Source organism: Ptychodera flava, chromosome 14 (assembly GCF_041260155.1).
Source record: "Ptychodera flava strain L36383 chromosome 14, AS_Pfla_20210202, whole genome shotgun sequence".
Taxonomy (NCBI): Eukaryota; Metazoa; Hemichordata; class Enteropneusta; family Ptychoderidae; genus Ptychodera; species Ptychodera flava.
The window spans coordinates 15,790,407-15,802,592 of NC_091941.1; the positions used below are offsets into that span (position 1 = coordinate 15,790,407).

General features: G+C 37.7%; 1 protein-coding gene across 1 annotated transcript in view; it reads left to right on the forward strand.

The window, feature by feature from the left end:
• LOC139149544 (autophagy-related protein 2 homolog B-like) overlaps nt 1–12,186 on the forward strand; it is a 39,032-nt gene that overhangs the window by 13,922 nt on the left and 12,924 nt on the right. Inside the window, 16 exon segments of the mRNA XM_070721353.1 lie at nt 743–871; nt 3,108–3,342; nt 3,728–3,914; nt 4,139–4,255; nt 4,823–5,008; nt 5,304–5,407; nt 5,750–5,922; nt 6,355–6,469; nt 7,109–7,271; nt 7,639–7,781; nt 8,371–8,528; nt 9,202–9,362; nt 9,867–10,017; nt 10,575–10,762; nt 11,068–11,148; nt 11,679–11,785. Of these exon segments, the coding sequence (XP_070577454.1) occupies nt 743–871; nt 3,108–3,342; nt 3,728–3,914; nt 4,139–4,255; nt 4,823–5,008; nt 5,304–5,407; nt 5,750–5,922; nt 6,355–6,469; nt 7,109–7,271; nt 7,639–7,781; nt 8,371–8,528; nt 9,202–9,362; nt 9,867–10,017; nt 10,575–10,762; nt 11,068–11,148; nt 11,679–11,785 (2,398 nt within the window).

Here is a 12,186-nt window from a genome sequence, read left to right on the forward strand (position 1 = left end):
GGTGAGCCTAACATAATGGTGAAACAGGTGATAATAGTGATAATCTTTTAAAAAAGAACACCTAGATTGATTAAGTAATACCGGTAATATACAAGTTCAATGCTGTCAATGTTTGCAGCTGCGTACCCTGTCTTTTGAAAATTTTTCTCTAAGAAGAGAATACACCATAAAAAAATGAATACCAAATAGTTGCATTCTTGTTTCGCTTATTAAACACAAGCAAGATCAAAGTGGGCAGGTTTCTGTGCAAAAGATCATTTACATGTAATTGTAGCTGTAAGAGTCTTTCCATAATGATACAATTCATCCACTCTGTTCTCTCAGTGCATAGGCCAATATCACACTAAAATTTTTGTCCCAATTCAAATGGGTAAAACCCAGAGTTGACATGGACCATGTTACAAACAAAACCATGTGTAGAAACATAGCTAGAACTATGTGTATTCCTTTGTGTATGTTTATCCACAAATTTGTATTGCACCGCTATAATTGTGTCTTCAGCATCCGTTTTCCATAAAACACCATAGTAGTCGAAGTGCAATATTTTATTCTGGAGTACCCGGTAGGCCCATTGACCAGTATGTGTACATTGCGTTTCCAGCGAGTGACAAGGCAGGTTTTATCATCAGGTCATGTGGTATCATTACTGTACAATATCCTACAATATATAGCTTGGTGTGGTTGAATATTTTGTACTTATCATTGATATTTCTATGTTTTTTTCTCCACTGTATGTGTACAGGAGGCAGCAGCCTGCCAAGGTTTGGCTATGGCAACACATTTATCACAGGATCAGCCAGCTTTCCATCTTCACCATTTGCCTCATCCATCCCGAAGGGAGCTGCAAGGCGAGGACATAAATCTAAGAAAAGTATGTAGTTAAGTCTTTCACTCAAGTTGATAATCTTTTGTGCAGGAGTTGTTAGTTTTGCATGGGAATATTGTGAAGTTCTGGTGATTTTTCAACGAAGACTGTCAGATGAAACATTTTAGCAACTCATCTTGTCTAATTGCTAGGATGCTGTTTGCTCGCCTGACTCGTCATTGCTCAGACGAACCCTTCTGTTTTCATACTGATAGATCCAATGTCTTATGTAAATACAAAGATTGAAACTATCTCTTGTAAAAACCACAAGGGCTAAACTTATGCAATTCCTTCCCAAGTCTGTGTCTAATGTTTTAGCAATCTTTTCAGCAGTTCACAAGGCAAACATATTCAGGGGCTATAATTATTATATTAATATATAAGTATTTTTTACTCAATCCAAGGAAAGAAAATCAGTTGTGTATGTGGAGGTATCGGTCATGTGATTCACAACAATTACAATGCCCAAATTTCCACAGAAAATCCTAACAGCGACAGATATTACGGGGAAGGGTTTAAAGAGGCACTCCCATTTGGTAACATTTTTAAAACACATTTTTTTAATGCCAACGGTCGATATTTGACGGGTGACTGCGCGTGGGATCGCGAGATATTGACAAAAACATGTCTTCAAAAAAGTAAAAGTTTGAATTCCGGTGGCCCACCTAAATTCAGTTCTGAACATAGAACGTTCGGCACTGGGGCCATTGTCAACTAAGCTATGGAGTACGAAGTCTACGCTTACGCTGCTGTACGCCACAGTACCACTGGCGTCGGTAATCAGTCATGCCCCGTGGGAGAAAGATGAGTCTTACTAACTTGGCGTAAAAACGAAAAACAATATTTGCTGATTCCACCAGAATTCACATAGATGACTAGCACAATTACGTGCGGTGGATACATAGCGGCCACCGCGTGGTGTGCATAGACGCATACTACACGCGCGGCGAACACACGTACTGTGTGGCAGACGACAAAATGTAGTCATCGGAGGCGGTAATATTTAACACGTAAAAAATGATGTTTATGTGGTATTGGTTAAAAATATAATACAACTGATCTAGAATAATGAAAACGACAAAAGCTAAGAAGAAGTTTCCAAAAACTGACCTGTGGTAAAGGCATAATGCTGTATATAAAGCCTTCGCAGTGGGAGGTAAAATTGCGTTGTTCGAAGTTATGGACTCCCTAGAATATCGTCAATCAGCACAACAACAAACCTCGGGGGATTTCGCGTCATAATCAGAAACGATCGTAAATCTTCGAGATGTGAAAAATACGCTCGGGAATGACATGTTTTTAAGCTCATATTTGGTTTTATATATAATACCAAAAAGAGCTTATATGATGAGTCTAAGTGGCGTCTATGTCTGTATATTTGTGGGTATGTGCGGATGTATGTCCGTCACACACAAAGGCTCCCATACCGCCAAAGCTACCGTCTCAGTATTTGGTGTACAGGTAGATGTAGGGGTTGAGATGTGAATTGTTCAAATGAACACATCAGTGTCAAAATGTGCAAATGAGGTAAGAAAAAGCGAAATTCTGAAACAGGCTTGAAACAGGCTTACTCCACTGTCAGACTTGAGTCATTTCCTGTCATTGTCATTGAACTGTTACATATTGGTAACAGACCTGCTCAAACCATATGCAGTAGAGGGGAGGAAGACTGTCAGTAGAGGGGAGGAAGACCGTCTGTGGTCAAACTAAGGGGGGATAGCTGCCTTTCTGCTATGCATGTTGCTAAAGTTGACCTCCAGTACCTAAAATTTCAGACCTTAATTACTTTTGTTATTCTTGTTTTTCTGGTTTTAAATATTTCTTGTTGTTTTTTGGTTGTACTGTGCAGAAATCATTGTCATAACATCAACGTAGAATTTTCTTGCACTGAACAGATAGAAACAACATTTATTGTTGATCTTGGTACCCATACTGGTATGTACCAATTCTGATCAAATTTGAGCGACACGTATAATTGCGGTATTTTTTACGATATCTCGTGATCCGTGTGCAGTCGCCACGTCAAATATCGACCGTTGGTATTAAAAAAATGTGTTTTAAAAATGTTACCAAATGGGAGTGCCTCTTTAATATCAATCCAGTTTATTTTCTAGATTACCTCCATGAAGAGAGTAAGAAAAGGCTTTTTATGCTAGCCTATTTGGACACATGAAAACATTATTACCACTTGTCTTCTTGTGAAATAAAGTTTCCTTTCTGTTTCTTTCCCTAAAAATTCCAGCTCTGCCAGAGCTTGTCAATGATCCGGAAGCTGAAGTGACTAGGTACAAGCTGAAATGCAGCAGTGTGACTGTGGTTGTGTTACATGAAGATCCGCTATCAACCGATCAGTCTTCAGAAACAGATATCAAAAAACTGTCAGCGAACTTCTTCATAAAAGTTGGCACTGCCGGAGGGAAGGACTTTGAGGGTCTCAGAGACAAGCTGGCCAGTGCTTGCCCATATGATCATTTACAGTGAGTTTTGTCTTCAAGATTTGTGGTAGATCTTTGGGCATGTCCCTGATCTGTTAGATTTCCTCATAAACTCAGCCGTTAATCAAATGAAGTCATCAGGGAAAATTTTTCTGTGTGGCAAGTATAGATTTTAGTTAAGAATGTTCACTACAGTGCCTTTGTCACTTAGTTGATAATGGTTTTAATGAAAAAATCACATTGGTTTATTTTCAGTATCTTCAATATTTGCTCCAAACATTCATCTGACTTTTCTTTTCAAAATCAATACCATTTGAGTATCTGTGTGGAGTTGTTAGATTTTCACTTTTTATGATGGCATATATTACTTGCAAAGTTGGCATCTCTAAACTGATTTGCTGTATGTGTGTTTTCCATTATATACTAGATTGATTTTTGCCTCAGTAACTCTTAAGTGTGATAAGAATGTGACCAATGCCATGACCAGTACAAGTTCAGATCTGTCAGTTGGACTCCTAGAGGTTGTGGAAGCTCTGTATGAAAGATCGCTGTCAAGTTCAGGGTCAAATGTCAGTCCTAAAGTGTCAGCTTCTGTACATCATAACTATGCAGAAGTAAGTATATTAACTACTGTATAGAATATCTCTGATCTTGTATAAAGTAGACCAGATGGGAAAATCATCGAGGGTGTGCGAGGGTGCATTTCAGTTCTTATAGTTATACCCTATTAAAACTCATACATCCTATTGTAAGTGTTTATTTCATGACATTGATTGTTTTCATTTCATGCATCAATACAGCGATATGTCAATTCTTGTTTATCCTTCCCTGAATCTAGATCATAACATTTACAGAGGAAGAAAATCGGGGTGCTAAGTCACTGTATTCCAGTCAGATTGGTGGGTCACCTTGTCTCCAAATCGCAGTCAAAAGCCATATGAGAAACGTTGGTAAGGTGAGTGTGTTTGCGATATCAAAATATAAATGTACTGACTGTATCAAAAATTATCGATTAGTTCTTGTCTCATGGGTTGTGGCAAAATGAATAGTCCTATACATGATCCGCACATCCTTAAACAACTGATCATCTCTTAAAATTCTTGTAATGTGTATTTCAATCTTGAAACTCTTGCAGAATGATCTAATTTTATGGTTTCCTCATATGCGTTGGCCCACCTCCCCATGTCTGTACATGGTTTTTAATTAGAGTCAATTGAATGTATGGAGTTTTTGTCAGAGACTATACAATAGGCCAGTATATCGTGTTTTCTTCTGTGGATGTCAACATCAAGTACAGTGAGTTCCGTTTACTGTGGTAAACCTATGTACGTTCCAAGGAATATCTCATGAGTCCTTTGTTTCCCATGAAAATTAGACCGTTTGCTGTGGATAAATATGATAAAAAAGAGTAGTTACTGCCAAAAGCCAAAACTTCATATATTTCTCCAAATCAAAGGAAGTCTGTAGACCAGCATGCTAGTCATTGTAGCTCATAATTATGTGTATTTTCCAAACCTGACAGCAGGGATCCCAGACGAGAAGTTCCTACAAACCTAGGACTGATGTTGAAGTCAAATTTGGCAACATGAAGTTTGAGGTGGACATAACCTTGGTAGATAGGCTGACTGCACTGCTTCACCTGCGTCCAATGCAAGACAGGGACAATTTCACAATGCATAAGTCTTTTCATCCTTCAAACATACCCATGGTGAGTATAGTTAATCCTCATGTGTGTTGCTGTCGTGTAAAACAAGTTGTATTGCATGTATAGGTGTGTATATCATCATCAGAGGAGAACTTGTGATTTTGATTTGTTCCATTTTGCTACTTATATTTGTATTACCAGTATTAACTGCTGGAATTAAGTTTTGTTGTTTTGTAGCTTTTCTTTCAGAATTTTTGACACTATATACTGTATTAAGTAATCTTTCTTTTCAGTTGCCTCAATACCTCACATACGTTGATCTCATCTTGTTTTGTTGTTGATTGCTGTCTCATTTCAGACCAAACAAGCCATGTTCAGAGAAACAATCGATGAAACGCCAACCCAGAGTGACCAAAGGATAGACATACATTTTAAGTGTCCATTCTCCATCATAGCATTAAAGTAAGTTAGAGTTTAGTCCCATTGAGTTTCATTTCCCGGTAATGCTACAATGTTACAAAGATTGCAAAATCAGCATAGATGCCTTATGAGGTCAGTTTTGTTGTACTCTGCTTATGGACAAGAATGTGAAAAGTAAAATTCAGCTTCTTTCTTTTTAAAGACCTCAGCTCAAAATCTGTCAACTTGAATATCAAATTTACATGAAATGAACTCTTTTGGATCATGTAGTGTAATATGATTTTATATCACTAGATTACATGTATTTTCCTTTTTGAAGTTATTTCATAAGTTTAAGGTTTGAAAAATAATTTGATGAGTGTTATTCTGTTTTCCTTTTGTCAGATTCCCAATTCCAGACCTGAGACCACAGAACGACATCGACAGAAGGCCATGGTGGAAGAGAGCCCTCAGGAAAGAAACACTCCTCCTGGAAGTCAAAGAGTTAGGCTTCAATACCAGGCTAGGGGGTACTGATCAAGTTGCCAAATATGCGCTCACTTTCAAGGAAATGCATGGTAGGTGAACTGTCGTCACACATATCGAATTCTTGTCATTTGTGTTCTTGTCATAACTCTTCAAGAAAAGTTTTCAACTTAAATGCTTCTTCAAAAGAAATTCCTGGTGAGAGCAAAATCTGTGGAAATGTAGCACACAAATATCGTCTTTCTGCTTTAACCTGTGTACTGTCAAATTTTAGTTCAGCCCAGCTGTTTCCTATTACAAAGTTTACTCTGTACAAGGAAACTGGATAAGTGTGGAAATTCATCATAATATTAGGTTGAAATTGTGATAAAAACATAAGTAAAGAATTTCAAAATGATCATTGGAAACATTTTACAAAAGAATAAAAAATTGTCTTCTTTAACTATTTCTTTTTATTACAAAATTACACAATGTTGTCATTCCATGCTCTTTTTCTGACTTGTTTGTGGTGGCTGACTTCCTAGGTAAATTTCAAGAGAACCCAGCCGATCCACCGGTGTCCATCATCAGAATCAGTCACGACCAACACGAAGACCTGGTCACAGTAGCTGCGCTGGAGAATGGTTTCAACTGGCCCAGGTAACATTATTGACTGGATTTTTAGAAGTGGAGTTCATAAAACTTTTAAGCCTTCAGTCACATCTGCAATACACACGTATTGGTTTAATACTGTATTGAAAAGCACTGGAGCTGGACTAGTGAATGCTGTGTGGTTGAACCGTAGCCTGGCACCAGCAGGTTTAATTCATTTTGGATGTGTATTTTGTAGTTGTTTTGGTGTATGTGGATTTTAAAAGTGTGGAAATTGTAATAGTATTGACAAAAGTAGCATAAAGCTGTATTGTGCCTTGAGAAGTATTCGCCCTGGTATGTTTGCCAGAACAAAACAACGGATGACAACAGACGGATGATATGTTCTAATGAAGTTGTACCAAGTATTTGAAGGGAAAGAGCCTCTGCTCTGTTCATGTATCATGGACCGTTCGTTGTTTTAACTTTTATTGTAAAATCATTTCTTTCTTTTACAAAGGTCATAATGCATTCAATTCAGATCTGTGACTTTATCACTCCTGTTGCGTCACTGAAATCTGCCCCAACAAGTGAATTTTTTTTTGTGAACTGCCAAAATTTATGTGTACTATCAGATAAGTTATGTGTAGTTGTTAAATTTTTATGTATAATTTCTTGACCAGTTTCAATTTGATTCTTCACTTTCAGAATTGAGTTGAGAGTGTTTCCCGTGGAGTCAGGACCAGCCCTAGAGGAAGAAGAAGACTCGTCAGATAGCAATCAGTTCAGCTCTCTTGAAGGCACTATGCAATTTGACAAACATGAACCATCGCCTTTCTCATCAAAGAAAGTCATGTACGATGAAGAACAGGTAATGCAAACACACAACAACTTGTCACCAAGATTGTAGTACACCTTAAAATGCATACCTAGTACTGCATCTGAAAGTGTCTTCATAAAAGATTACGCGTGATGTGATCAGTATTTTTACAGATGTCTGATTTAAATTTATCTGGTACCTTGAAACCTAAAATATTTTATAGTATCTTTACTTGTATGTTGTATTGTCTTTCTGGCATAGATCTTATATTGTGCAGACGTATATGAGAGAGAGTTATTTATGATGCAATGACTAATACTGGTTTCACAGATAAACTTTCTGAATAACATACAGATCCGAAATTTCATGCAATCAAGTAAACCTACCATGACTCCTTTATTTGTCTCTCCTTGCCCAGATGGTGATTCCTGGAAATGCAGAGGAGATCAAAGAGTTTGCTCAGAAAGCCATGAGCAAGACCAGATTTCAGTTAGATTTCATATTACCCAGCATCAATGTGTTCCTACCATCCAAGAAGACCTTTGAGTGTATATACAACAGGTAAGTAACAACGTCTGGTATAGAGGCATTCAGCCAAGGAACAGGACTTACATTGATTTCATTGTCAAGTCTTTGAGTACAGCAAGCTGTTCCTTTCACTGATTATTTTTAAAACTTTTTTAAACATTGCATATTATTGTTTCCATGGTTACGTCTACGAGAATCCTACATAGAATTAGGGAATAAATGAAAGTTCTGTGACTGTGTACTGTACCATCACCTATAAAAGAGATGGTGTTTGTATTCCCACTCAAGCTTGTCACATTAGGATAGACCTGTTAGGGAATATCAAAGGAAATAATTTCTGTCAAAGCATTTACCATATAATAATTTTGCAATTATTATTTTTCAAATATCTTTCAGTTGTATTACCAATACATTACAGGCACAACCATGTAGTAAAAACATACAGGTATCTCTGAGTTACACACTACAGAACATTCACAAGGATCCTGTAGTTTTCCATTAGGCTTATGTTTCATTGCAGCAGAAAGATGTTCTTAGGTGTTATCAATAATGGCACAGAGTCAACGAGAATTTCATAGTATTTGTGTTCCTAACTTCTGTTTTTGTACAATGTATCTAACAGGTTGCTGAATGACATGCTGCTGTGGGAGCCTGCCGCGCCAGCACCAGTGAGTGCCACAGAGAGCATCTACACCTCCGTGGCTGGCTTGGATCTGGCAACTCAGATGCGTGACTTTCCGGAAACGTTTGCCATGTGCAGGTCACATCAACAAGACTTTGGTGAGCAGAATTCCCCCATTAGATATGAATTTCCATCTCTTGAGGGCTCTTCTTGCATCCTCTCCATGGTGTAGGGCAATGGGTCTTTCAGTCTCAATTGACAGTTTGATTGGCTTGTATTTTCAGCTTTTCTATTGCTCATGGTTGTGTGAAAACTTTTACCTTCTTTGCTTCAAGTGACTGGGTGTAATAAAGAACCAGCTATCATCTGAAATAGCATATTTATGTCAGATATTTTGGCACATCAGCAAGGCTCAATTATTAATACTGAAGATTCCATGTTTGATCAATCAGCAAGGTTTATGGTTTACAAGTACTAGGCTCAGTCAGTCAACACCAGAAATGTTGCAGTAGTGTTGAAGTAGTAAGACATTTGTATCTGTGTCATTGTTTGTTCACATGACAACAAGAGCTGTCACCTGATAGCATGACATACCAAATCATGCCGATATATGTCTAGATGTAGAAGTAGATTGAAGATGTCAGTACATTCAGGAGTGAACTGTGCAAATGAGATTCAAAATGCAATAACGATTAAAAATCTTGATTTGCGTTCTAGGTTAAAAAAATATGAATTATACCAGTTTTCTATTCCTTGTTCTCAGTTTCCTCTGTGTCCTCGTGCTAATTTTGGTTTATGTTGATAGTTATTTGTTTGTGTATTTATTTTCAGATTCAGATTCTGATGAGGAGAGTGGCCCTCACAGTGGCTTCTTTGATTCCAGACTCAGGCGAAAAAAGAAACCAGAGAAAATGAATGCACACTCACAGAGTTACATGACTGTCAATTTGAACGTTGGTCATGGCATGATACACATGTTCCTTCCACTGCAGGTAAGAATAGTTGAAATTCCAGTGTGAAGGTGTACATCTGTAATACTGCATGGCGTTCTGTAAAAAAGTGTTCACACACATTTGTGTAGGTCTGGTCTTCTGTTTGAGATAATATCTGATATTTTATCTGGCTGTTTAGAAGAAGAAAGAAGTAGTCCCATGTTACGATTGGCCTTTTGCAGTGAAAATTCAAACATTTTTTAAACTGGTATTTCATATGGAAGTATGGTATTCCTGGTGTGTACAAATGATGTACGTGTACAAATGGAGTTTTGTGTAGGTTTAGGCACATATGCTCATATGACATGCAAACTGGGATGACATTTCTTCGCATAAATGTTTTGATATACAAGGAGAACCTGGCTGTTTGAATTTGGAATTCAAGCAACATTTCCCCTCTTTTATTACCACCTGTTGATAAGTGCCTTGAAGAAAATATTACTTAGCAAATGTACCATATTTGTACAGCATCAACAAAGCCTCTCTTTATTCCCAAAATATTAGCCGGAAGAAGACAAGCTGTACCTAGGCAGGCACGGTGAAGCGTTGCTAGATATAGAGGATGCAAATCTGTTCCTGGTGGCCAAATACAATGGCAATGCAGATCTGAGCTACATGGCTATACAGTCTAACAGAGTTCTGCTCTACCACAATGGTAAGTCTGCAGACAAACAAGAATTAGGTTGTACCACAGTGGCTTGTCTATGAAAATCATATCAAGTCTTGTACATGTTGTACTGGTATAATATACCGGTACCTGATGCATGTTTTAATACCCTGCAAATTGCCAGTAATAGGCTTTTGATATTTCAATGAGTCTTGTGAAACAAAAAATTGGCAGCCTTTTGGTTCGAAATTAAAAAAAAATTACCGTATTGAGTCAATCCAACTTTGGCACAGTCAACAAATTTTTCATCTCGTATGTACCTGTTTAGAAAGCTGACACTTATAAATCGGAATATATACACACAAATATTTTCACACTTTCGTCTCATCTGTGTAGATAGGGCCATTGGCAAGGCTTGGTGCAATAAACACTGTGGTGCAATAAACACTGTGCATTATTGTAAGTCAGGCAGTGTAAATGATGAAATAATGTTGATGACCACCAAGCTAAGGTGTCATATAAGATCATGTCATTGAAAGTGTGGCAATATTTAAAAAAAATGAAAGGCAGAGGTTTTACCTAAACTTGATATTTTCTTCAAACAGGTGATACACAAAGCGCTGCCCCTGCTGAAGTGACCACCAGTAGGTGTATCCCTAGCCATCTACATCCCACTGTGTATAATTCCGAGGCTGGAATCTGCACCAAACTGGGAGGTAATGGAGTTAGGGACAGTGTCAATATGCTGACTGTGGCTTCCAAAATTAGCCTAGCTTCGGATAGAAATGTCAAAGTAAGTATCAGCAAAGTCGGGGGTTGGGGTTGGGGGGGAGCATTATTGCTAATTTATTATGGCGAGTTTGAACTCAAAACATTCAGCAAGGGTTTTGCCAGGGTTTCCCATATTACAGCTGATTCAATTGGAGATCGGCGTATCCAGAGTGACAACTTAGCTTTGATTACAATTGCTTGACAGTGTTTGTCTGTGTTTACTAACAGGGAACATAGAAATCAGTGTGACACTGTTTCTGAGGAGCTCAAAGTTATACAAAGAGAAAAGCTGTATTCAGCTTTCTGATTGTGCCATCTCTTTGACAGGAAATTACTGTGGCAGTTGCTGTTAAGGGAGGTACTCTGCAACACAGAGTTCCACAGACTGGGCAGAGCTGGATTACTCAGGTTAGACACTTTACTATGTGTTTTGCCTTGTCTCTATATTGGTTTTTGTTTCAATTTGATATGTAGGATTGTTTGCTGCGATGACCTTCTTACATACAGTCAATGTATCATTTTACTTGTGTTTAGATAAGTCTTATCTCACAACCATGTGACATGTATGTTAGTGCCCTGTAAAATTTTACCACTTGTCACCTAAGAAAGGTATATTTAAAGTAAACCTTTAAATACCGTACAGCAGTAACATTGTTTTTGGTATATTTACTGATATTGACTTTAAAGTCAGTCAGTGGATCTGCTTGACGACAAGGCTATGTTCACTGGCTCTGGTGATAAACTCGGTCAATTCTATTGCCCCATACCTGTTTAACCTCACCATTGGAGAGAATAGTATCGTTGAAAAGCTGTGGAGTGAAGATGGTGGTTCATTGGATCAAATAGCATTTTTGTAAGAATAGCTGAAAAATCCCCAGAAAATCGTTTTAAGACATTCATAAATGTGATCATCTTTTCCTTATATTTCTGTTCTCAAGTTGATGGAATTTTTCAACGTCTTTGATGAGGATGTTCTCGGATACACGCCACCAGCCATAGTTACCGAATTACACACTCACCTTTGGGATTGTGCAATAGACTACAGGTAATGAAGTCTTATCTAAATCTTTTTATTACATCTGTTCAAAAGGTACACTGGTTTATGCTGTCACTTAATTCAGGTGCTCTGTAATAATTTCCTGAAGAAGTCCTATTTGTCATTCTGTCAATTTCTACTACTGTTCTGATGTCAGACCAAATTTGGATGAAAGATTCTGAACCCCTCTTTAAAAGATGTGTTTAGGTCTCACAGTCAGTGTGTATTTACATGACAGAAATCCCACACCATACCATATCAAACACAATCTCAAATGCATCTACCTCTCAAATCGTTTGGCAATTACATCAATAAGTAGAGCCTCTGAAATATTCCTGGATTGCTGTGACTTTCCATTTTTTTGCTGCAAAAATGCATATTTTCATAGAGTGTTCTTACTGTTATTGTTT